This window comes from Canis lupus, chromosome 23 (assembly GCF_048164855.1).
Source record: "Canis lupus baileyi chromosome 23, mCanLup2.hap1, whole genome shotgun sequence".
Taxonomy (NCBI): Eukaryota; Metazoa; Chordata; class Mammalia; order Carnivora; family Canidae; genus Canis; species Canis lupus.
The window spans coordinates 27,814,216-27,839,617 of NC_132860.1; the positions used below are offsets into that span (position 1 = coordinate 27,814,216).

Here is a 25,402-nt window from a genome sequence, read left to right on the forward strand (position 1 = left end):
TAAAGTTACTCGCTTTTTACACATCCTTATGGTAATTAATGGGATATCACAAATTCTGCACACTTGACTTAAAAAATATATGTATATGGTCAAATACTATAATAACAGAGCGATTTCTTTAATTTGATTTTTGAATCAGAACACTCTAGAGTCTTCCCGCTCCAAGTGGTCCACAGACCAGCAGCATTGGTATCACCTGGGAGCTCATTCTTGAGGAAGAATCTCAGACCCTACCCCAGACCTATCAGTTGTGAATCTGCATTTTAGATCCAGGTGATCTGTAAAGACTTTAAGATTTGAGAAGCACTGGTTTAGACTCCAGAGGAAGAACAGAACGTCCAAGATGCATATGATCAAGTAACAGTAACTAACTTATTGTAATTGCTTATTTGTTGGTCTTATCTGCTAACTGAAAGCTTGTTGAGGGCAGAAACCCTTCTATTTTCTCACTATTAGTATTCATTCCGTGGCCCTAACAGACTCAGAAAACGTTACCCAATGCTCAATAAATATTTTTTGCTAAATGCACGAATGAGCAAAGTGAAAAGAAGACTTTTTAAGAAAGCGAATCCTTTGGGAAATTCTTTTGTACACGATTTCACATACCGCCATACTAATTTCTTCATTCACTATTATTAATTCTATTTCAAATACGTTGCCTTCTCTACTTCAACAAACGCATTTAATGCACTTGACAAAGCAAAAGCTTGGATCATCTTCCTCTGATGCAGCCTCTTCTACAAGTGCGAGAACTGCGTTTTAACTCTGGCTCTCACATATCCATCCCATCTGCCTGCACAAGATGAAATCACCCCAACAACTTGGAGGGGGTGTTAGGGGCAGAGGAGGAAAAGCAGTGGGTAAAGCAAAAACACTTCCGTATCAGGAACATCAAACGAAACCGTGAAAACGTGATTCTTTGAACAGGCTGCTTCCAGAAAATAACTCCTGACAAGGGAAATAAAGAGGTAAGACAACTCTTACCTTTCTCGAGAGCAAAAGGTGATACTAGAGAATACCGGGGAATGATAAAAGACCAGCGACTACCTAGCGACGGAAGGTGGAAACACACCAGACCAGAAGTAAAGCGGTGAGCGGTTAGAGACATCTAAAAAGGGTACCAAAACCCACTTTCAGGTTTGCAGAGAAGGAAGTCAAGGGAGAAGAAAGGAAATAGCTCTATGAAAGGTTTAACTTAAGACGATGATGATGATAATAATAATTTTTTGAGAGAGAGAGACGACGTGCACTTGAAGGGCGGGGGGGGGGGGGTGATAAAGGGAGGCTGCAATTCCGCGCACTGCAAAAGGGACTACAGGCAGCGGGGCTGAGACGGTCCCGGGGAGGCAGCCCAGGCATAGGTGGGTGGCAACGCCCGGCTCCGCTGGCCCCCAACGGCTGGCCTGAGCCATCTCCTCTGCAGCCTGCCGAGCACCAGACCGGGTGGGGACGGGGAAGGGCAGACTGCGTGTGGGAGGGCGTACGGGAGGACCGGGCGGATGCCGGGCTGGACCAGGTACCCACCTTATCCCAACGGAGCCACTGCCCGATGGCCGTGTCTAGCTGAGGATCCCCGGTTTGGTAGGGGGCGTGCAGCAGGTTGGAGTTCAGGTCTCCCTCTGCGTTTTCAGCCATGGCAGCCAGACTGGGGTGTGAGGGCCTGGGGGGCCGGCGAAGACAGATCTGGCGGGTGGGGAGGCTGAGATGCGCTCACCAGGGTTCTGACGCCCCCTCCTCACTGATGGGCATCGGAGACCCCCCGCAGGGTGTCTGAGCCAGCTCCTGCTGCAGCTTCGGGGAAGCAGGAGAGAAGAGGGATGCGGCCGCCCGCTCCCACCAAACCAGCTCGGGATCTCTTTCTGCGCGAAAGGACTGAGGCAGTCCCGCCGCGAGAGAACAACAACAGTCCCAGATGTCTGGGTCGTGGCCGCTGCCGCCGCCGCCGCCGCCGCCGCCGCCGCCGCCGCCCTACGCCCCGCCCCGTGCGCCGCAGGCCCCGCCCCTTCCCGCCCCTGCTGATTTAAGTCCCTGGGGCGTGAAGCGCGAGCGGGAGAGCGCGCTCCCGGCCCCTCCGCAGTAGCGCAAGGTAGCATCAGCTAGGGTGATGAGGGGTTAGGCACGGCTTTTTATTTTTTAATTTGACTCTTGCCACGCGTCTTATCCCTTGTTACAGGATATATTCTCTATCCCGTAACACATTCCCGTGCGTCTCGTTTCCTCAGCTACCACGGCCACCACCAGCAGCCCTCTTCAGCGACCGCTCCGCGGACCGACGGCGCGCGCGCTCCTAGGACCCCCTTCGGCCTCTCGCTTCAGCCTGGGGAACGCACTTGGCGGGAGGGTGCAAGGGACTGTTTCCGCGCGGCTTCACGGGAATTGTAGTCCTCTTCTTTCCCCAAGACCTGTGGAGACTGCCGCAAAGACTACAACACCCAGCGGCTCCGCGCTCTCCCTCTCCTCAAAAAGATTTGCCTCGAGGCTGTTCCCTGTGGACACGCCCTGTCCCTGCTTTGCTGCGCAATGTGGCCCTGGGATTAGATTAATTCAAACCAGGACTGATGGAGTAAGGGGACCGCTTCTATCCATTTAATGCTTTACAGTTTACGAATCGTGTTCTGTCGCTTCAACCATCTTGTGAGGTAGGTGGGCGTGATCTATCCCTATTTTACAAAGAGGAAAGTACCTCAGAGTGAAGGGACTTTTTCAAAGAGGCAGAATTTCCTAAGGGATGGAACCAGGGTGCCAAACTCGTGTTTGTTTGTTTGTTTTTAATTTTTAAATTTTTTCCCCCTCGTTTCAGATCTCGTCTGCCGGCAGTTCTTTTTTTTCTCTGCTACTGCAGTGGAGGAGGAGGGAGAACAAGATTGATTGCAAAAACAGGCAAGGAAGTTAAGGAGGGAAGATGGGTCAGCATATAACCGTAACACAAGCAACAGTGTACAAGCGTCCTAAGAGGGATACAAAGAGCAATGGCAATAGGCATACGGAGGAAGAAAAAAGATGATTGAGATAATCGTCAATTTCTTCTTATCCTGGCTTCTCTCCTCTGGAACGCTCACCTTGCAAAGTCACGCAACTTGAGGTCTGGGAGATGTTGAGAAAGGCTTACCGGTCACACTCAGCTGCTACTGATTCTTTCTGGTTTGGCCTTCTTAAAATGACTCTGTGAGTTTGGCCGAGTATTTTACAGCTCTTTCCCTAGTCAGCGTTTTTGTAGAGAGGGTGTAATATTTACACCATGGGTATACAGTAACTTAATAAATGGCTTTAGAGTGCTTTAGGGTTCACGGATAAAAGACATAATAAATTCAAAGTATTACTTTTTTTCCCTTGACAAGCCATTCACCATAATAAAATCCAAGCTACCAAGATACAGAAGGATCGTAGTGTCAATACCTGAAAAATAACGTGCCACAGTTGGGATTGACAGTCTTTGCTAAACAGTTGGGTGTTTCCTTTTTGGAATCAGCAGATTCTTTTAATCACACAAGGCCGGGGATTCCTGGGTGGCTCAGCGGTTTGGCGCCTGCCTTTGGCCCGGGGCGTGGTCCTGGAGTCTCAGGATCGAGTCCCATGTTGGGCTCCTTACATGGAGCCTGCTTCTCTCTCTCTCTCTCTCTCTCTCTCTGCCTCTCATGAATAAATAAATAAAACCTTTAAAAAAAATAATCACACAAAGCCTGGGAAGCAACCACGTGCCCTGAAAATAAGTTAATCGTTCACTATCATCACCATTATTGTCCATGACAAATGTTAATTAAATGTTTACTCTATGCTAAGCATTATGCTAGGAGCTGGGGCTACAAGAAAGTATATAACAAAACTGTTCATTTCGAAAAATAAAATGTGTCTGGGGAGACAGGATATGTGCGAGAAAAGATAACTCATGATAAACACCAAATATTTGCTGCAGACAACTATTAAAGAATTCAGTCTGAGGTGGTCAATAAAAGCAACAAGGCCAGAGCAGCAAGCACAAGGCTTTGAAGGACAAAAAATAAGCAGAGAAAAAGGTGGAGGGCATTTCAAATCCATATACCATTGGTTCTCAAATCTTCCTAGGAGTTCATTCTATGTATTTATGTATTTATAGATTTTATTTATTCATGAGAGACACAGAGAGGGGCAGGGACATAGGCAGAGGGAGAAACAGGCTCCATCTCAGGACCCCGGGATCACGACCTGAGCCAGAGGCAGATTCTCAACTATTGAACAGCCCAGGTGTCCCCCTAGGAGTTCACTTTAAAGTATGTATTCCTGGCCACTGCTCCAGAGATTCTGACTCAGAACATTGGGATAGGGCCTAGGTTCCTACATATTTAACAAGTATTTATTGATTGTGACATAAATGGCCATAACCTTGCTACACAGAATAGGTCTTCTTATAGGGTCTTCCAGGAAATACAAAATTTCAGGCCCCATCCCGGTTCTACAGAATCAGAATTACGTTTTTTAAAAATATTTTTTTCTTTATTTATTTATGATAGTCACACAGAGAGAGAGAGAGGCAGAGACACAGGCAGAGGGAGAAGCAGGCTCCACGCACCGGGAGCCCCACGTGGGACTCGATCCCGGGTGTCCAGGATCGCGCCCCAGGCCAAAGGCAGGCGCCAAACCGCTGTGCCACCCAGGGATCCCCCAGAATTACATTTTTAATAAGATCCAATGATGATTTCTACGCATATCAAATTTGATAAGCAGTGGTTTTTATAAGACAATTCTTAAATTTAATTCAATTCTGAGAAATACTACTAAATCAACAGAACTTCCAAGAGATGGAATTATATAAGGCAAGTATAAAAGACCGGAGAAGTACAAGTTTTAATTCAATTCCAGAATCAAACAAGCCCTCAATTTTATCAACAAGGTTATAGTATACACTGGTTATCAGAAACCTTGCCCAGCATCTTTGGCTTATTGCTTAGGAATTGAAGGGTGACCAAAGAGACTCAGAACTCATTAGATCAAGGAATAGTGTGTGTGTCCAGGAGAGAAAGTATGATAGTTTTCCTACTCAGAGTTCAGAAGCTTTAATTTCTGTTGGAATTTGCCCAGAGTTATTTTTTTTTAATTCTATTTATTTATTCATGAGAAGCAAAGGGAGAAGCAGGCTCCACGCAAGGAGTCCGTTGGGGAACTCGATCTCAGGTCTCCAGGATCACGCCCCGGGCCAAAGGTAGCGCTAAACCGCTGAGCCACCCAGGCTGCCCTTAAGTTTTTATTTAAATTTCAGTTAGTTAGCCTACAGTGTAATATTTTCAGGTGTATAGCATAGTGATTCAACACTTCCTTACATCACCCCCTGTTCATCGCAACAAGTGCATTCTTTAATCCCCATCACCTGTTTCACCTGTCCTCCCACCCACCTCTCTTCTGGTAACCATCAGTTTGTTCTCTATAGTTAAGAATCTGTTTTTTGGTTTGCCTCCCTCTCTTTTTTCCCTTTGTTCATTTGTTTTGTTTCTTAAATTCCACATATGAGTGAAATCATATGGTGTGTCACTTTCTGACTGACTTAACTTCACTTAGCATAATACCCTCTAGTTCCATCCATGTTGTTGCAAATGACAAGATATCATTTCCTTTTTTGTGGGAATTTGCCCAGAGTTCTCTAAATCTGGCAACCCTAACTGTACTTATGAAAGAGAATGTCTCTCTTGGTCCTAATATATATGACTTAATATTTTAGGATCATGATATATATATAACTTACCCTCAAATGGTTCAGAAAAAAAGACTTTATACACACACAAATATATGTTGCACATATATATTATATAAATATACATACAAGCTTATTAGATAAACAGGAAATAATATATCAGATGGAAATTTTAACAATAGGTGAATCTGAGTAAAAGGATAGATGGAAAATCTTTGTACTATTTTAATTTCTGCAACTTCATATGAAATTATTTCCAAATTTAAAAATTAAAAAACCCCTCAAGTGTATAAGAAATATCTATTTGTTTATTGTTTTAAAAATTTGAATTAAGAGACTCAAAGCTGGGCAGCCCCGGTGGTGCAGTGGTTTAGTGCTGCCTGCAGCCCAGGGTGTGATCCTGGAGACCCAGGATCGAGTCCCACATCAGGCTCCCTGCATGGAGCCTGCTCCTCCCTCTGCCTGTGTCTCTGCGCTTCTCTCTGTGTCTCTCATAAATAAATAAATAAAATCTTAAAAAGAGAGAGAGAGACTCAAAGCTCTCATTCTGTTAGGCTTGCAAGAAATTAAATTTTCATCAATATCAGGAGCTCCCCTCTCACCCAGGCTTTATATGGTACCAGAGAAACAGAAAGTGTCAATAGCTCTAGTTCATCAAGGTTTTTGCTAACATCTGTATTGTCCAGGATCGTAATGGTCTCTGGAAATCTGACAGCTTTCTCCTTGCATACCATTCATAAGCTTGGTCAGGAATCTTGGTTAAGGCTATGAACCCCAAAGCCTGTAAGTATACCATATGGCCATCCCCTTGAAAATTTTGCCAATTCCTTGAAGTACTGCCACCAAGCCAACTTCAGGGACTCTTTTCTCATCACCCTCCTATTTTAAGACTTTAAATCTTGAGGAAATCTATCATTCTGCTGTGTGATTTCTCTGAAAAGAGAAGTATTATCTTGTGTTTTGGGTTTTTTTTAAGATTTTATTTATTTGAGAGCGAGCACAGGCAGCGGGGAGAGGGAGAAGAGGCTCCCTGCTAAGCAGGAAGTCTGATGTGGGGCTCGATCCCAGAACTCCAAGATCGTGACCTGAGCCAAACGCAGAAGCTTAACTAACTGAGCCACCCAGGTACCCTGAGAAGTATTTTCTTGTTGCTCACAAGGATACTTGACATGAACTCTAGAGAACTCTGTTTTTTTTTTTTTTTAATTTTTATTTATTTATGATAGTCACACACAGAGAGAGAGAGAGAGAGAGGCAGAGACATAAGCAGAGGGAGAAGCAGGATCCATGCACAGGGAGCCCGACGTGGGATTCGATCCCGGGTCTCCAGGATCGTGCCCTGGGCCAAAGGCAGGCGCCAAACCGCTGCGCCACCCAGGGATCCCTAGAGAACTCTGTTTTAAAAAAAAAGAAAAGTCAAGAAAGGAAATATCTTGTAAACAATTCCCTACTTTTAGCCCTATTACATAAAACTCCAAAGGGACACAACAAGTAAAATGTAGAATTCCCTGTTCTAAACATTTCATATAAATGGAATCATATAATAAGTGGTCTTTTGTGACTGACTTTTTCCACTTAGCATAATGTTTATTTTTATTTTTTAAAAGATTTTATTTATTTATTCAAGAGAGACACAGAAAAACAGGCAGAGACACAGGCAGAGGGAGAAGCAGGCTCGCTGTGGAGAGCCTGACGCGGGACTCAATCCTAGGACTCCGGGGTGATGCCTTGAGCCAAAGGCAGATGCTCAACCACTGAGCCATCCAGGCATCCCTAGCATAATGTTTTAAAAGACCATACATGTTGCAGCATATAGGACTATTTAATTTCTTTTTGCAGTTGAATAATATTCCATTGTATGGCTGTATTACATTTTGTTGATCGGTTTGTCCATTGATGACATTTGGGTTGTTTCTGTCCTTTAGCTATTAATTTTGGCTATAATGCTGCTACAAATATTCATGTACAGTTTATGTGTGGTATATGTTTTCATTTCTCTTAGGTGAGGCTGGAACATATGGTAACTCTGTATCTAATCATTTGAGGAACGGCCTGTTTTCCAAAGCAGCTGCACCATTTACATTCCTACCAGCAGTATGTGAGAGTTTTCCCACAGATTTTCCAACTCTTGTTATATCTTACTTTTTGATTCTAGCCATTTTTAAAATATTTATTTGATTGTTTGTTTTTTAGAGAGCGAGCGAGCATGGGATATGCAAAGGGGCAGAGAGAGGGAGGGAATCTTAAGCAGTCTCCAGGCTCTGTGCTCAGTGCTTGGCATGGAGCCCAACTCTGGGTTCTATCTCAGGACCCTAAGATCATAACCTAAGCAAAAGGCAGACGCTCAACCACTATGGGCCTAGGTGCCCCTTTTCATATGTTTATTGGCCATTTGTATGTCATCTTTGGAGAGCTATCTATTCACATCTTTTTCCCACTTTTTAAATTGTTTTTTTATTATTGAGTTGTAAGATTTACTTATGTTTCTGGATATAAGTTCCTGATACAAATCAGATAAATGATTTGCAAATATTTCTCCTCATTCTGTGGGTTGTCTTTCACATTCCTTCATTTATTACAGTATAGTCAACATACAGTGTTATATTAGTTTCAAGTGTACAACATAGTGATTTGACAATTTTATACATTACTCAGTAATCACCACAATAAATGTAGTCACCATCTGCCACCATACATCATTGCGATATTGACAATGTTCCCTATGCTGTCCTTTTCATCTCTATAAACTTAGTTTATAACTGAAAGTTTGTACATCTTATAAGCCCCTTCACCTGTTTTACCCATTCCCTCATCCCTATCTTTTCACAGTCTTTTTTGTAAAAATTAATTTATTATTTTTTTAAGATTTTATTTATTCATGAGAGACACAGAGAGAGGCAGAGACATAGGCAGAGGGAGGAGAAGCAGGCTCCATGCAAGAGGGATGATGTGGGACTCAATTCTGGGACTCTGAGATATCACCCTGAGCTGAAGTCAGACACTCAACCACTGGAGCCACCCAGGTGTCCCTCTTTTTTTTTTATTTTAATTTTTAGATTAAAAAAATATTTTATTTATTTATTCATGAGAGACAGAGAGACAGAGAGAGAGAGGCAGAGACATAGGCAGAGAGAGAAGCAGGCCCCATGGAGGGAGTCTGATGTGGAAGTTGATCTCAGGACTCCAGGATCACAACCTGGCCGAGGGCAGGTGCTAAACCGCTGAGCCACTCTGCCCAGTTTTATAGTTCTAACTCTTATGTTTAGATTCTCAATCCATCTTGAATTAATTTTTATATATGGCTCAAGGAAGGGATCTAACCTCATTCTTCTGCGTGTAGTTGTCTGAGATCCATTCTTTTTCCCTACTCTCTCTGGTAGTAAAAATTACTCTTTCCCTACTGGATGGCCTTGTCATTCTTGTAGAAAATTAGTTGACTATGGACATACAGATTTATTTCTGGACTCTCTGTTATATTCCATTGATCTATATGTTTATCTGTGTGCTAGTACAACAATGTCTAGGTTACTGTTACTTTGTACTAAGTTTTGAAATAAGGAAGTGTGAGCCTTACTATGTTCTTCTTTTTCAGGATTGTTTTGACTATTTTATTTATTTTATTTTTTAATTTTTTTAAAACATTTTATTTATTTATTCATAGAGACACAGAGAGAGAGAGAGGCAGAGACACAGGCAGAGGGAGAAGCAGGCTCCACGCAGGGAGCCCGATGTGGGACTTGATCCCGGATCTCCGGGATCACGCCCTGGGCTGGAGGCAGCGCTAAACCCGCTGAGCCACCTGGGCTGCCCTGTTTTGACTATTTTAAATCCCTCACAATTCTAAATAAATTTTACAGTTAGGTTGTCAATTTCTACAAGGAAGTCAGCTGGGAATCCAGATTGGATGCACTGAATCTTTAGATCAGATTAGGAAGTATCACCATTTTAACAATGTTAAATCTTCCAATCCATGAACGTGGGATTTTTTTTCTAGTTGTGGATTTTCTTTAATATCTTACAACAATATTTTATAGTTTTCAGAGTGTAAGTTTTAGGCTTTTTTGTTAAATTAATTCCCAAGTATTTTATTCTTTTTGATGTCATTGTAAATGGAATTGTTTTCTTAATTTAATTTTCATTTATTGGGACACCTGGGTGGCTCAGTGGTTGAGCAACTGCCTTTGGCTCAGGGCATGAACCCTGACTCCCGGGATTGAGTCCTGCATCAGGCTGTCTGCATGGAGCCTGCTTCTCCCTCTGCCTATGTCTCTGCCTCTCTCTCTTTGTGTCTCTCATAAATAAATAAAATCTTAAAAAACTTTTTTCATGTCTTAATTTCATTGTTTTATTTCTGTATACTTGCAATGAACTATCAATTGTAGAAATACAATTGGATTTTGTATATTGATTGCATCCTGAAACATCACTGAATTCATTTATTGGTTCTAATAGCTTTTTATTTAATTTTTTAGGATTTTCTGTATACAAGATCATGTCATCTGTGAATAGATAGTTTAACTTTTTTCCTTTGCCGGTTTGCTCTGGCTAGAACTTCAGTACAATGTTGAATCAAAGTGGCAAAGAGCAGACATCTGTGTCTTGTTCCTGACCTTAGGGGAAAGCATTCTGTCTTTCACCATTAAGTATAATGTTTGCTGTGGGTTTTTAGTAGATGCTTTTTTTCATATTGGTGAAATTCTCTTCTGTTTTTAGTTTGTTGAATGTTTTTATCATGAAAGAGTGTTGGATTTTGTAAAATACTTTTCTGCTGTAAAATACTTATCTACTGAGATGTATAAATAAGTTTTTTTATTATGTTGATTATATTATTACAGTTATTACATTAAATGACTTTTAGAAGTTAGACCAAACTTGCATCCTACTTGTTCATGGTATTTCACTGTTTTTATATGTTTGTGCATTTAGTTTTGCTAGTATTTTGTTGAGAATTAATCTGTTCATATTCATAATAGATACTGGTCTGTAGTTTTCTTGTGATGTATTTTTCTGGTTCTGGTATCAGAGTAATGCTGGCCTCACAAAATGAGTGTTCCCTTCTGTCCTAACTTTTGGAAGGGTTTGTAAAGAATTGGCATAACCTTTCCTTTAATTTTTAGTACAGAATTCAATGGTGAAACAATGTGGGTTTGAGCTTTGTGAGTTGTTTTCTGATAATTAACCTCTTCACTTTTTATAGGTCTAGTCACTTGTCTATTTCTTCTTGAGTAAATTTCATTAGTTTGTTTCTTTGTAGGAATTTGTCCATTTCAGCAAGGCTCTCTAATTTGTTGGCATAGGGTTGTTTACGGTATTCCTTTATAATCCTTTTTTTTCCTGTAAGGTCATAATAATGCCCACTCTTTTATTTCTGATTCTAGTTATTTGAGTCTTCCTTGGTGGGGAGAGGAAGTTAGTCTAGCTAAAGGTTTGTCAATTTTGTTGCTCTTTTCAAAGAACTAGCTTAATTTAATTGATTTTCTCTATTGCTTTTCTATTCTTTATTTCATTAATTTCCATTCCAATCTATCTAATTTTCTTTTTCCAGTTTCCTAATTCTCTCTTCATCAGAATCTCATTTACTAAATTGGGCTTTAGTGTGTGTGCATTGTTCCAATAAAATTTTATTTACAAAGCAGATGGCAGGCCAGATTTGGCCTGTGGGCCACAGTTTGCTCATCCCTGATCCAGAGTAATGATTCCTAAACCTAGATGCATACCATTTTAAGGAACTGATTCCTGGACCTCACCCTGCAATTATGACTCAATTGATCTGGGTTGAAGTATAGAGTGTTTTCTTCTTTGCTTGTTTTTTGTTTTAAGCTTTCTTAGGTGTTTCCAATGAGCAGCCAAGTCTGAGGGCCATCTTTTCAGAGCAGGGATCTGACCTTGGGTTTTTTGTTTATTTGTTCTTGGCTTAAAACAACAGAAATTTATCATCTCAGAGTTTGAGGCCGGAAGTTTGAGTTGAAGTGTCAGTAGGGCCATGCTCCCTCTGAAGGCTCTAGTGGAGAATCCTTCCTTGACACTTTCAGCTTCTGATGGCTATAACCTTTCCTTAGCTTGTGGCTGCATAACTCCATCTGTGCCTCTGTCTTCACATGGCCTTCTCCTTCAACTCAAAACCAGAAAATGAACAACAGATGCATAAGCCAAAATGTTGGGGCATGGGGTAGCATGGAGCTTTGATGTCCCAAGGGCATGCTACCCTCTTAGTATCTGGATGTGTCCACCAACCTGAAAGCTCTGTCTTTGCAGTTTAAATTTCATTTATTGTATTTTATACGATATTGAATCCTTTTAGATTCTTTTCAAAATTTGGTTTAGCACTTTTTACGGTTTCCTATTCTCTATAGAGATCTTCTATTTATTTGGTGAGAGAACTGATAGCATGTGGTCAGTTTTCTATCTCTAAAACAGTGTTTCATTTCCTGATGAAATACAAGATCCACCTTCTATTAAAATATGCAGATAGGGACACCAGGATGGCTCAGTGGTTGAGCATCTGTCTGCCTTCAGCTCAGGGCATGATCCCGGTGTGGGGATTGAGTCCTGCATCAGGCTCCCTGTGAGGAGCCTGCTTCTCCCTCTGCCTGTGTCTCTGCCTTTCTCTCTCTCTGTGTGTCTCTCATGAATAAATAAATAAAATCTTTTTTAAAAAATGCAGATAGTATAATATATTGTGGATGAAGGGAAATTGAATCTGTTGGAGGCAGCTCTGGGCTCTGGGAGAGAAACTGATTTTGTGATGATGTGATGTCCACAGCCTGATATATCCTGGAAATTTCTAGGATTAGAAGAAAATTAAAGAATCTGGACTCAAAGCAACAGGAGAACATAACTCCTTATCACATGGCAAAAGGAGGACTAAAGGTATTATTTTTGTAAATTTCATTGTTTAAAAAAATTCTATAGAAATCACAAGCTAGATTGAGTAATATACACACTTATATTTTCCTGCCCACCTTTAGTTAGCCATATCAGTGAGGAGTGAAATGGGCAAAAGTATGTATCAGTTGCGATTGCATTTAGCTACCTGTAATGAAAACCAAAATTGAGTGGCTTAACCAATGAGAGATGTATTTTTGTTTTCCAAATAACAATAAGTCCCAAGGAAGGCAATCCAAGTGCAACAAGTCAAGGACATCAACAATGACCAGTTCCCTTTTTATTTTCCTGCATTGTCATTCTAAATGTGTGGCTCTCAGCCTCATGGTCAAAAGATGACAACTGACTTCCAGTTTCTAGTCAGGCATGTAAGGAATTCGGAAGTTGCCATTGCATGCTAACGATCGGTAAAGAGCTGAACAAACTGAAAAAATCAACAGCTTTCTTTGGTTCATCAGAGAAGCGAGGTCACAATACAAACTGCTGCTCCCAAACAGAAGAATCACAATTTACTATGGCAGAAACCGACAGGCAGAAGCCTAAGGAACCAGTGCAAGAGTTGGAAAACCAAAACTGCAATTGATGAATTATTGGAGGCTCAATGTGGCCAAGTCTGAGAATCAAAAGCTCCAAGAAGACTCAGTCATATGGGGATATATACTCTTGTCAGTTTTACCTCCAGGACCTTGACCATGTTCTCATAGTGAATATTGGAGAAAAATTCCTCATGCTTCTGGCAGGGCAAGGCGGAAAGTAGCCATTTTGAATATACCAAGCATCTGTTCTTAACAAGGCCTGCCTCGGAAGAAACTGTTCAACCAGAGCCTGACTGAAGGAAAGGGAAATACCCAAACTAAATCATCTCTAGCCATCTGTCCCTCCTAAGGATTAGGAAGAAAACTGAAAGGTACTTGTGAAGCTCACAATCCAGAGAGGCACAGGCTCCTTAAAAGACTAATACCAATTATAGGACTACAGAATACTTCTCTATTCCCCCCACACCTTGCCACATTACTAAACACCTATTTATAGCAGTTCTTTTATCCAGTATATCATGTCCAACTATCAAGAAAAAGTTATAAGACATATTAAGTGCCCCACCCCCCCCAAAAAAAAAAAAAAAAAAAACGTTTAGAAAGACAGAGAAAGCATCAGAACCAGACTCAGATATGGCAGAGTTGTTTGAATTCTCAGATCAGAATTCAAAACAACTGATTAGGGCAGCCTGGGTGGCTCAGCAGTTTAGCGCTGCCTGTAGCCCAGGGTGTGATCCTGGAGACCCAGGATCGAGTCCCACGTCAGGCTCCCTGCATGGAGCCTGCTTCTCCCTCTGCCTATGTCTCTGCCTCTCTCTCTCTGTGTGTCTATGAATAAATAAATAAATAAAATATTTAAAAAAATAAATAAAACAACTGATTAATATGCTAAGGGTTTAATGGATAAAGTAGACAGCATGCAAGAATAGATGGGTAATATAAGCATAGAGATGGTAATTGTAAGAAGGAGTCAGAAAAAAATGCTAGAGATTAAAAACACTAGCAGAAATGAAGAGTGCCTTTGATGGGCTTCTTTCTTCAACTGGACACAGGTGAGGAAAGACTCTCTGAGCTTGAGGATATCTCAGTAGAAACTTCCAAAACTGAAAAGCAAGAGAAAAGAGACAGAAAAAAAAAAAAAACAGAACAATATTCAAGAACCATGGGACAGCTACAAAAAGTATGACATATGCATAATGGGGATATAAGAAAAGAAAGAAAAGAAAAGACAAGAAAGCAAAAAGGAAGATATATTTAAAGCAAAAATGAAGGAGAATTCTCCTAAATTAATGTCAGACACCAAATCACAGATCCAGGAAACTCAGAGAACACCAAGCAAATGAATGCCCAAAAAAGACTTTATGTAGGAATATTGTATTCAAATTGTTGATAATACAAGATGAAGAAAAAATCCTCATAAAACCCAAAATTAAAAAACATTACCTATAGAGGAGCAAAAATACAAATTACATCGGCTTCTCATCAAAAGCCATGCAGGCAAGAAGAGAGTTGGAGTGAAATATTTAAAGTGTTGAGAGGAAAAAACAACAACCTAGAATTATGTTCTCTGCAAACTAATTTTTCAAAAGTGAAGGAGAAATAGAGAGTTTCTCAGACAAGCAAAAATTAATGGAATTGTTGCCAATTGACTTGCCTTGTAGGAACTGTTAAAAGTTCTTTAGAAGGAAAATGAGGGGTGCCTGGGTGGCTCAGTCAGTTGTGTCTGACTCTTGGTATTACAACCCTGAGATGGAGCTCTGCATCAAGCTCTGTGCTCAGTGAGGAGTCAGCTTGAGATTCTCCCTCCCCCCTCCCCCTTTGCCTCTGTCCCCAGTTTCATGCATGCACATGCTCTCTCTCTCTCTTAAATAAATAAATAAATAAATAAATCTTTTTTAAAAAAAGAGAAGGAAAAGGTTCAGGTCAGAAAGTTGTATCAAAAAAAAAAAAAAGCATTAGAGAAGAAATAAGTCAAAGTGAAATAAAAGCATGTAATTTTCAAAAAAAGTTTCATTTTCTTATTGTTAATTGATCTAACAGAAAAAGTTTGTCCAAAACAATAGTGGCAGCAAAATATTTGATTATGTACTTTTATGTATATAAGTGAAATAATAGCAATAATACAATGGAAGGGAGGGAGGAATTATTTTGTTATAAGGCACACTACCTGTGAAGCAGTGTAGGATTATTTGAAAGTGGACTTGAATTAATTGCAAATTATAAGGCAACTACTAGAAAAAGTAAAAAAAAAAAATTACATATATATGTGTGTGATTTATATATATATATACATATAAAATTTTGTGTATATATATGTATATGAAAGGCATACTAAGAAAGAAAATGGAATTATATAATATATTCTATGAAAATGATGAAAGGCAAAAAAAGTGGACAAGAACAAGGGCAACAAATAGAATATAGTAACAAATATGTCAGAAATTAATCTATGACAGTAATAACTTTAAATGTCAATGATCCAATACACCAATTAAAAGATTGAGATTTTCAAAGTGGATCAAAAAGCAACTATATGATGTCTACAAGAAACCCACTTTAAATATAAAGACACTTGTGGATTAAAAGTAAATGAGTAAATGGGTGGAGAAAGCTATACCATGCTAACCCTAATCAAAATAAAGCAAGAATAGCTATATTACTTCAGGCAGTATAGACTTAAGAGCAAGGAAAGTTAACAGAGATGAAGAAGGACATTACATAATGAAAAAGGGGTTCATTCTTCAAGAAGGCATCATAATCTTTAATGTGTATACACCCAACAACAGACAGCCAAAATATGTAAGGCAAAAACTGATAGAATTGCAAGGAGAAATAGATGAATTCACTATTACATTTGGAAATTTCATCACCCTTCTATCAGAAATGGATATATCCAGGGGGGTAGAAAATCAGTAAGGACATGTTTGAACTCAACAGTACCATCAATCAACTGGATATAATGGACATCTATAGGCTTCTTCATCTCACAACAGAATATACATTCTTTTCAAGCCCATAGGAACATTCACCAAGATAGACCCACATCCTAGGCCATAAAACACACTTTAACTCATTTAAAAGAATGTCTGCTCTCAGACAACAATGGAATTAAACTAGATACCAATGACAGAAAGACAATTGGAAAATCCCAAAATATTTGGTGATTAAACATTTTTCCTAATAACACATGGGTTAAAGAAGAAATCTTCAAGGTAAATTTTAAAATGTTTTGAACTAAATGAAAATACAAGTTATCAAAACGTGTGGGGTATAGTGAAAGCAATCCTTAGAAGGAATATTATAGCATTGAATGCATATATTAGAAAAGAATAAAAATCTATAATCAATAATCTAAACTTTCATTTTAAGAAACTAGAAAAGAGCAAATTAAATCTAAAGTAAGCAGAAGAAAAATAATAAAAGTTAGAACAGAAATCAAGGATATTGAAAACAGGAAATCAATAGAGAAAATCAACAAATCCAAAAGCTGGGGCATCTGGGTGGCTCAGTGGTTGAATGACTGCCTTCAGCTCAGGTTGTGATCCTGGGGTCCAGGGATGGAGTCCCACATCAGGCTCCCCTTAGGGAGCCTGCTTCTCCCTCTGCCTATGTCTCTGCCTCTCTATGTCTCTCATGAGTAAATAAAATCTTTAAAAATATTCAAAAGCTTGTTCTTTGAAAAGATCAATAGAATTAATAAACTGCTAGCTAGGCTAAGGGAAAAAAAAGGACAGAAATTACTAATATCAGAAATGAAAGAAGATATCACTACAGATTCTATTAAAAGGATAAGAGGGGCACATGGGTGGCTCAGTCAGTTAAGCATCTGACTCTTGATTTTGGCTCATGTCATGATTACAGAGTCTTGAGACTGAGCCCTGAGGCAGGCTCCATGCTCAGCAGGGAGTCTGCTTGAGACTCTTTCCCTCTTCCTCCCACCCCAACTCTTTCACCCTTTAAAATAATTTTTTTTAAGGATATAATATTAAGGTGGGTGCCTGGCTGGCTCAGTTGGTAGAGCATGCAACTCTTGATCATGAGTTCAAGCCCCATGTAGAGGGTAGAACTTACTTTTTAAAAAAAGGATAATAAAGAGTACCAAGAACAACTCTATGCCTATAAATTTGATGACCTAGATGAAATTGACGAGTTCCTTGAAAGATAAAATCTGCCAAAAGTCACATTAGAAAGTATAGATAATCTGAATAGCCTTGTATCTTTTTTTTTTTTTTAAGATTTTATTTATTTATTCATGAGAAACACAGAGAAAGAGGTAGAGACATAGAGGGAGATGCAGGCTCCTTGCAGGGAGCCTGATGTGAGACTTGATCCTGAGATCCTGGGATCACACCCTGAGCCAGAGGCAGATGCTCAACCACTGAGCCACCCAGATGTCCCAACTCTGTATCTTTTAAGGAAATTCAAATTGAAACAGTAATTAATAACTTTCTAAAACAGAAAACACCAACCCAAATAGATTCACTGATGAGTTCTCCTAGACATGTAAGGAAGAAATTATACTAATTCACCAGTCTCTTTCAGAAGATAGAAACAGAGGGACTACTTGCTAACTCATTCTGTGAAGCCAGCATTACCCCATTACCAAAACCAGACAAGGACATTACCAAAAAAAGAAAAAGAAAAAAACTATAGGCCAATATCTCTTATAAACTTAGATGAAAATCTTCAACAAAACATTAGCAAATCAAATCCAACAGTGTAAGGTTAATGTGATAACCACTACACTATGGAAACAAGGCCTAACAGTGTATAAAAGAGTTAGACATCAGGACACCATAACCAAGTGGGATTTATCCCAAGTATGCGATGCTGGTTTGACATTAATTTAATGTAATCCATTACATCAATGGGATAAAGAAGAAAAATCGCATGATCATATCAATAGATGCAGGAAAAACATTGCACCCACTCATAATAAAAACTCTCAGTAAACTAGGAATAGAGGGAAGCTTCTCAACTTAGTAATATCTATAAAAACCTACAGCTAACATCATACTTAATGGTGATAAACTTGAATCTTTCCCCCTAACATGAGGAACAAGGCAAGGATGTCTCCTTTCACCACTCCTTTTCAACATCATACCGGAAATCATGGCCAATGCAATAACATAAGAAAAAGAAATAAAAGATATACTGATAGATAAGGAAGAAATAAAACTGTCTTTGATTGCAAATAACATGAATGTCTACGTAGAAAATCCAAGAGAATTGAGAAAAAAAGAAACCTCCTAGAACTAATAAGCAATTATAGCAAGGTTGCAGCATATAAGGCTAATATACAAAACTCAATCATGTTTTTATATACTTGCAATGAAACAAATGGAATTTGAAATTAAAAACACAGAGGTTGTTGGCAACTTGCTGCTCACAACTAATTGTCTAAGTTAGATACATACCTAACCAATCCCTGGCAAGGAGAATGAGACCTTATGAGTACCTTTTTTTTTTTTTTAAGATTTTATTTATTTATTCATGAGAGACACAGAGAGAGAGAGACGCAGAGACACAGGCAGAGGGAGAAGCAGGCTCCATGCAGGGAGCCTGATGTGGGACTCAATCCCGGGTCTCCAGGATCCCACCCTGGACCAAAGGTGGCACTAAACCCCTGAGCCACCGGGGCTGCCCTGATGAGTGCCTTAGATCAGTCATAATTACCTCCTGCAGTGAGCTAGAGCTAGAGAGCCTTGGGAAGAAAGTGGGATCTACTAAAAAGTGGAGCTCAGCCAGCATGAGAATTGGAAGAATTGGCATATGGAGAAGCTCCAACAATATCTGCTAAGGACAGGGAGAGATGGAAAAAAATTAGAAGGAGAGAGGAAAAGGGAGAGAATGTGTGTGTGTGTGACACACCAAAAGAGAGAGCAAAAGACAGAGAGGCCATACTATCTTAGGTTCTTGAATGCTGCACTCTGGCATCAAAATTTCCTGGGGGAGGGCATCGAAACATGTATCAACATTGGGAGAGATAAGTTGCTATGGTAATTAGTAGTGGCTCAATTCTTATTTTTGAGTGCATGGACTTTTACATCAGAGGAAATAATAATTGATCTCTGAAAAACTTTTTCAAATTACTGATATAAAGTCTACTCTAAGAGCAGTCCGTTTTCTCTATGATATGTGCTCATGGAACACTTGGAGAAATTGTTTCTATGCTTGATGTTAGGGCAAAATGAGCAAGGATGGAGTTGTACAGATAACCTGCTTTTACTTAAAGCATTCTTTATTATCAAGAAATGGGATTTTTTATTTTTTTGGTCTGAAGTGAGTGGAATTCCATTACATTTCTTTTAAGTCACTTTTGAAGTTTTTTCATGACATTTTAAAAAACCTGAGGCAATTAAAGCAAGTTGCCTTAAAAGGTTGGCAACAAACCTCTTCAAAACAAGTTGAGCCCCCACCCCCCAACATTTCTTTAGCTAATCCAGGTAAACAGTTAAAACTAACCACATAGATTGTGGTTTACTTATTACATGCATTCAAAATGAAAAGAAATCAAGTCGTCTCAGCAAGTCGCTTGGGGATAGCTCAGATTTTGTATCTAGCCTCATTATGTGATTTTTTTCTTTGCACTTGTCTTTTGGTTACCATGACAACTGGAAACCTTACAGGGAAGAAAAATTGTTTTGGCTGCTGCATTGAGACTAGGAGTAAGAGTTGAGACAGGTGTAGAAATAACGGATTCAGGTCAGGGAACAATGGGAGCTGGGCGCTATGTGGATGTGTACATGCTGAGCATTTTATGTTATTTTGTAGGGAAGACAGGCATGATGCTGAATAGTATAACAATGCAGAGTACAAGAGTAAGACATGGATAACTTAAAGGCCATTGGGCCATTTATGTAGTCACAATGTCCCTTGCCCTCTTGTACCACAGATTTTGTGCCCTAATCTACCCCTGAGTGACTGATCCACTCAATCCATCATGTAGGCAAGTAACACAATGGAAATGTATCTAACTAATGGCTAAATAAAAATCTCCCCTGGCTATACTCCCTATTATCAGGGTATCTTGAATAGAAGAACACAACCAGCTTGATCCTTTCCTGCTGAGGTGACCTCAGAGGAAGGGATTTGGTGACAGAGTAGCAGCTGTCTTTGACAGACCTCTCCAGAATGCAGAAACTACCAAGTCCCCAACTCATGGAGCAGCCAAGAGATGTTGGGGAACATCACCTCCTGAGATGACCCTGGTCACTGGCAAGCTGAGACTTAGAAGAGGTTCTGGGACAGCCTGGGTGGCTCAGTGGTTTAGCACCACCTTCTGCCCCGGGGCATGATCCAGGGGACCCGGGATTGAGTCCCACATTGGGCTCCCTGCATGGAGCCTGCTTCTCCCTCTGCCTGGGTCTCTGCCTCTGTATGTGTGTGTGTCTCTCATGAATAAATAAATAAAATCCTTAAAAAAAAAAAAAAAAAGAAGAGGTTCTGTTGTCCCCAAGTTGGACCTGACCCAATTTGAAACTGCCCTAATTTGGTACACATTGGTAAAGATTGATCCTCAAAGAGGATGCCCTTCTTGGCAGTTCATTCTTTACAATTCTACCCTGGCACAGCCACTTCTTGGATTCCAGCTACCATAGGGACAGTTATAGAACTTATTGCATTTTTGGGGCACGTGGATGGCTCAGTTGGTTAAGTGTCTGACTCTTGATCTCAGCGCAGTGCTTGATCTCAGTGTTGTGACTTTGAGCCCTGCATTGGCTCCATGCTCCATGCTTAGCATGGAGCCTATTTAAAAAAAATTTTTAGGGCAGCCCGGGTGGCTCATCAGTTTAGCACCGCCTCCAGCCCAGGGTGTGATCCTGGAGACCCGGGATTGAGTCCTGCGTCAGGCTTCCTGCATGGAGCTTGTTTCTCCCTCTGCCTGTGTCTCTGCCTCTCTCTCTCTCTCTCTCTCTCTCTCTCTCTCTGTGTGTCTCTCATGAATAAATAAAAATCTTTAAAAAAATTTTTTTTAATTAAATTTAAAATTTTAAAAAATTGATTCCAATTTTTACCCATCACAGATGCAGAGCCACTCCACTTTTTATTTAAAACATTAAAAAAGGGATTGTCCCGGTGCATGGAGCCTGCTTCTCCCTCTCCCTCTGCCTATGTCTCTCTCTCTGTGACTATCATAAATAAATAAAAATTTAAAAAATGATAAATAAAACATTAAAAAATATTATTTATATTTTTAAAATATATTTTTATATTTCTGTTTATTACTTTTTCTTTCTTGCAATACCGATTCCAAGGGGTAGAGCAATACGTGTTCCCCAAAATAAGTGTTGGAAAAATGTTACCACTTAAAATTGATTATGAGTCATTTAACTCCCAACAATTATTTTCTAATTTATCACTGTCTTGAATTAATGTCACGTCTTTATTTCTAAATCTGCCCTTTGTGTTACTTCCTCTCTCTCTCTCCCTGGCCTCCTGTTGGTGATGTGTAACCTCTGAAAGTACATTCATTAAGGCTGTCACACCATGTATTTGAACATTATAATCCTGGCTCTTTATGTTTCTTTTCCACTTGTTCTTGGTTTTTATTCTTGAATGTTCTGCAGTCTCTCTTTACTGCATGCTTGAATTACAGCTATACACAAAGAAGTGGCTTTTATGACATGCCAAGGCAAGGATGTTGTGTTCCAGCTTTATAATAATAGCATTGGGGAAAATATTTTATTTCAAAAGACTAAATAAATTCTACTTCAAAAGAGTTTTAGTTAATTAAAGTTATGAGGGTGAAAAGCCAAAAGCAATTCTTTGACCATAAAGTATTTTCATTTAGCTATTAATTAAATATATTTTCATTGTGTTTATTTATTTTTTCTTTTTTTTCTTTTCTTTTTTTTTCTTTTTTTTTTCTTTTTTTTTTTCATTGTGTTTATAGCCTTACCTATTAATACTTTGTTTTCAAATAGTCAAACAAAAATGGTTGTGCATGTTGGACTGTCTTTACTGCATTTCATTATTTCTTTTAGCTACATTATGACCTATTGAAAACGATTTCATATTTGCTGACACAGTATTGATGTTTCATGTTTATAGCATAATTAATTAGAGGTATATTTTGCATCTTGGAACAGCATCTTGGTCATCTGTTCTCCTACCCCCTCCCTGTAAGCCATCTGTTTTCTCTTATAACACCTTTACTGCTTACATAGTTCATATGCTGCCTTTGACAAAAATTTATTTATTCGTATACCAAACACCTAATATATCAAATGCATAATTGTACACATTGAGGAAATGAAAAATATCACTGCATTATATACTGTTTTATAATTTGTAAAAATATTTTTTACGATGTAGAGTGGGTGGTAAGAAGTCAGGGAGGAGGTAGGGTACATTAGAGATGAACTCAGAAGTAGGTGGACAGGATATTGCCAGGCAATTGAGAGGGAGGAGATTTGTATGAAGAGATGTCAAAATAGGTATATATTACCTTTGTCTCTCTCATCTTACTCCTGTCTTCATCTAAAGCTAGCTCTCATCATACCTCTCTATTCCTTACCTGAATGAATGTGAGCTTCATGAGCACAGGGGTTTTTAGCTATTTTGTTCACTGCTGCATATTCAGCACCAATAGTGACTGGCACATGCAGGTGTAAAGTATTGTGAGTTTTTGAATGAATAACATAGGAATGAAATGATAATTACCTGTAAGATTTAGGGTCTCTGACCTTTTAAGATGTTAATTAGTTCATTTTTTTCTCCACAAGCCTTGGCCAATACAATTTATTATAAAACTTGTAAAAAAATTTTAAATTTATAGCTTTAAAATTGTGAATGAGATTTCATATCATATTATATATTTTGCAGCTGTGTTTTAGTTTGTTATGTTACTAACTTTCGTTCATTTCTTTTCCCATTTTTATATTGGTTGTCTCTTATTGTAGGACCTCTTTATATCTCAAGGAAATCGATTTTTTGTCTGTTGTATGTCTTACAAACATATTTTCCAGCTCATTATTTATCTTTTTTTTACTTTGTTGTATTAGTTCATGTGTGTTATCTTTAATTTTTATGTAGTTATCTATATAAATATTTTGTTTTCTGAAATTTTTCTATTTAAGAAAAATTATCTCATGCTTTCTCTTAGAACTTTAACCATTTTGCTTTTTTTAAAATTTATTTATAATATCTCTGATCTAATTAGGTCAGATAATTTTTATTAAATAAGCCATCTTTCTTGGTCACTGATTTGAAATGTCATCTTATCAGATACTTAATTTCTGTTTGTATTTGGATCCATAATTGGTCTCTCTTTTCCATTACCTTGATCTTTTTGTTCATTCATGTGTCTGTACCAACATGCTTAGAATACTATACCTTTATAATATGCTGTTTTCTTGGTGTGTGTGTGTGTGCACAGTTCTATGCAGTTTTGTTTATATATGTGTGTATATATAAACAAGTTTTTATGTAGTTTTTATGCATATATTTGTATAACTACCACCACATTCAAGATGCAAAACTGTTTCATAACCACAAAGGAACTCCCTAATGTTACTCCTTTAAATATCTGCCCCGACCCTATTACCTTCTTGGCATCCACATCTTATAGTTCTGTCATTTTGAGAATGTTATTAAATGAAAACATGCAGTGGGTAGCCTTTTGAGATTAGTTGTTTTTACTAAGCAAAATGCCCTTGATATCCATCCAGGTTTTTGTGTTCATTACTAGTTTGTTTCTTTTCTTTGCTGAGTAGCATTCCACTATGCAGAGGTACCAGTTTTGTTTAATCATTCACCGACTTCACTTAATATTATTTGGGTTAGACATTTGTGTAATTTTCAGTTTTTTGCTATTACATATAAAGCTGTTATGAACATTATTCTTGGTGAAGAATGTTGTTGTTCTTAAGTAGAGAGTACTGAATTAAATATAATCTTCAGTTTATGACAGATACACTGCCATCATTGGTCTAGCTCAGAGCTCTAATCATAGTCATTTATTTGTACTGATAAAATGAACATCGTGAACCTACCACCTAAACTAAGAATAGATAACTTACATTTTCTAATGTTCTCCATCTCTTTGTCTCCCTCCTTAAGACACTCACCTCCCCCTTTTTTTAAAGCAGGCTCCATACCCAGTGGAACCCAGTCCATGGCTTGAACTTATGACCCTGAGAACAAGACCTGAGCTGAGATCAAGAGTCAGACACTTAACTGACTGAGCCACCCAGGTGCCCCAAAGATACTCACCCTCTTGAATTTTGTTTCTTATAATTGCTTTTGGGGAGAAAGTGTTTTATCACTTATATTGTTTTACTTATTTCATATTTTTATAAAAAGATTTTAATAATCTATATTATCTTCTGAGATTTTCTGTTACTAAAATTTTGCCAGCACTATTTTCATTCCTGTTAATATTCCATTGTGAGAACATAAACAAGAAAATTTAAGTTGTTTTCAGTTTTTGCTATTATGAGCAAAAGTCTTTTTCCTAACCATTAAGCTATAATTTAGTAATAACAAGAATGATAATAATACTTTGTTTTAGCAGTAATAAAAATACGACTATAATCTAATAGTAATAATAATAATAATACCAATGACAATAATAATGTGATTGCCCATCATAACACTGCTACACTGATCTGAGATGCTTTATGATAGCCCTAGCCTTGTGTTTAACTTGCATCAATTAAAAAGGTCAGTAGAAAATGGAACTAGAGGGTATTATACTAACCAAAATAAGTCAATCAGAGAAAGACAATTATCATATGATTTCAGTCATATGTAGAATTTAAGAAACAAAATAGGACTATAGGGGAAGGGAGGGAAAAATAAAATAAGATGAATCAGAGAGGGAGACAAACCATAAGAGACTCTTAACTCTAGGGACAAACTGAGGGTTGCTGGAGGGGAAGTGGGTGGGAGGATGGGGTAACTGGGTGATGGGTATTAAGGAGGGCACATGATGTAACTAATGAGCACTGGGTGGTATATACAACTGATGAATCACTGAACTCTATCTTTAAAACTAATACACTATATGTTAATTAATTGAATTTAAATAAAATATCAGTGGAAAACAGGTAAGATCTAAATATTCTGCTAATTCATGGTGCTATTTATGTTTTATAATAAAACTCTTCCTGATACACTCTTCCACAGAGTATTTTTTGAAAGTAAGGAATTATCTGCACATTTATACAACTGGTCCAAGAAGTTAGCCATTGCCCCAAATAGGGCCAGACTCCTTACACTGGTATTGACATTCAGATAACTTAAAAATAAATGCTCTGAGGGTGCCTGGCTGGCTCAGTTGGTAGAGCATGCCACTCTTTTTTTTTTTTTTTTT

General features: G+C 38.7%; 1 protein-coding gene and 1 long non-coding RNA gene across 2 annotated transcripts in view; one reads left to right on the forward strand and one right to left on the reverse strand.

Annotated features, from left to right (window-relative positions):
* Positions 1-1,957, reverse strand: part of PGM2L1 (phosphoglucomutase 2 like 1) — a 55,118-nt gene extending 53,161 nt beyond the window's left edge. The window contains exon 1 of the mRNA XM_072794556.1: positions 1,525-1,957. Coding sequence (XP_072650657.1) covers positions 1,525-1,635 — 111 coding nt within the window. The 5' untranslated portion in view covers positions 1,636-1,957. The remainder of the gene's footprint in view (positions 1-1,524) is intronic.
* A 59-nt stretch (positions 1,958-2,016) lies between these two features.
* Positions 2,017-24,941, forward strand: LOC140614992 (uncharacterized). The gene is made up of 3 exons (XR_012015679.1): positions 2,017-2,639; positions 2,801-12,532; positions 24,174-24,941. It is a non-coding gene; the product is annotated as an uncharacterized lncRNA (long non-coding RNA).
* Positions 24,942-25,402: the final 461 nt, after the last annotated feature.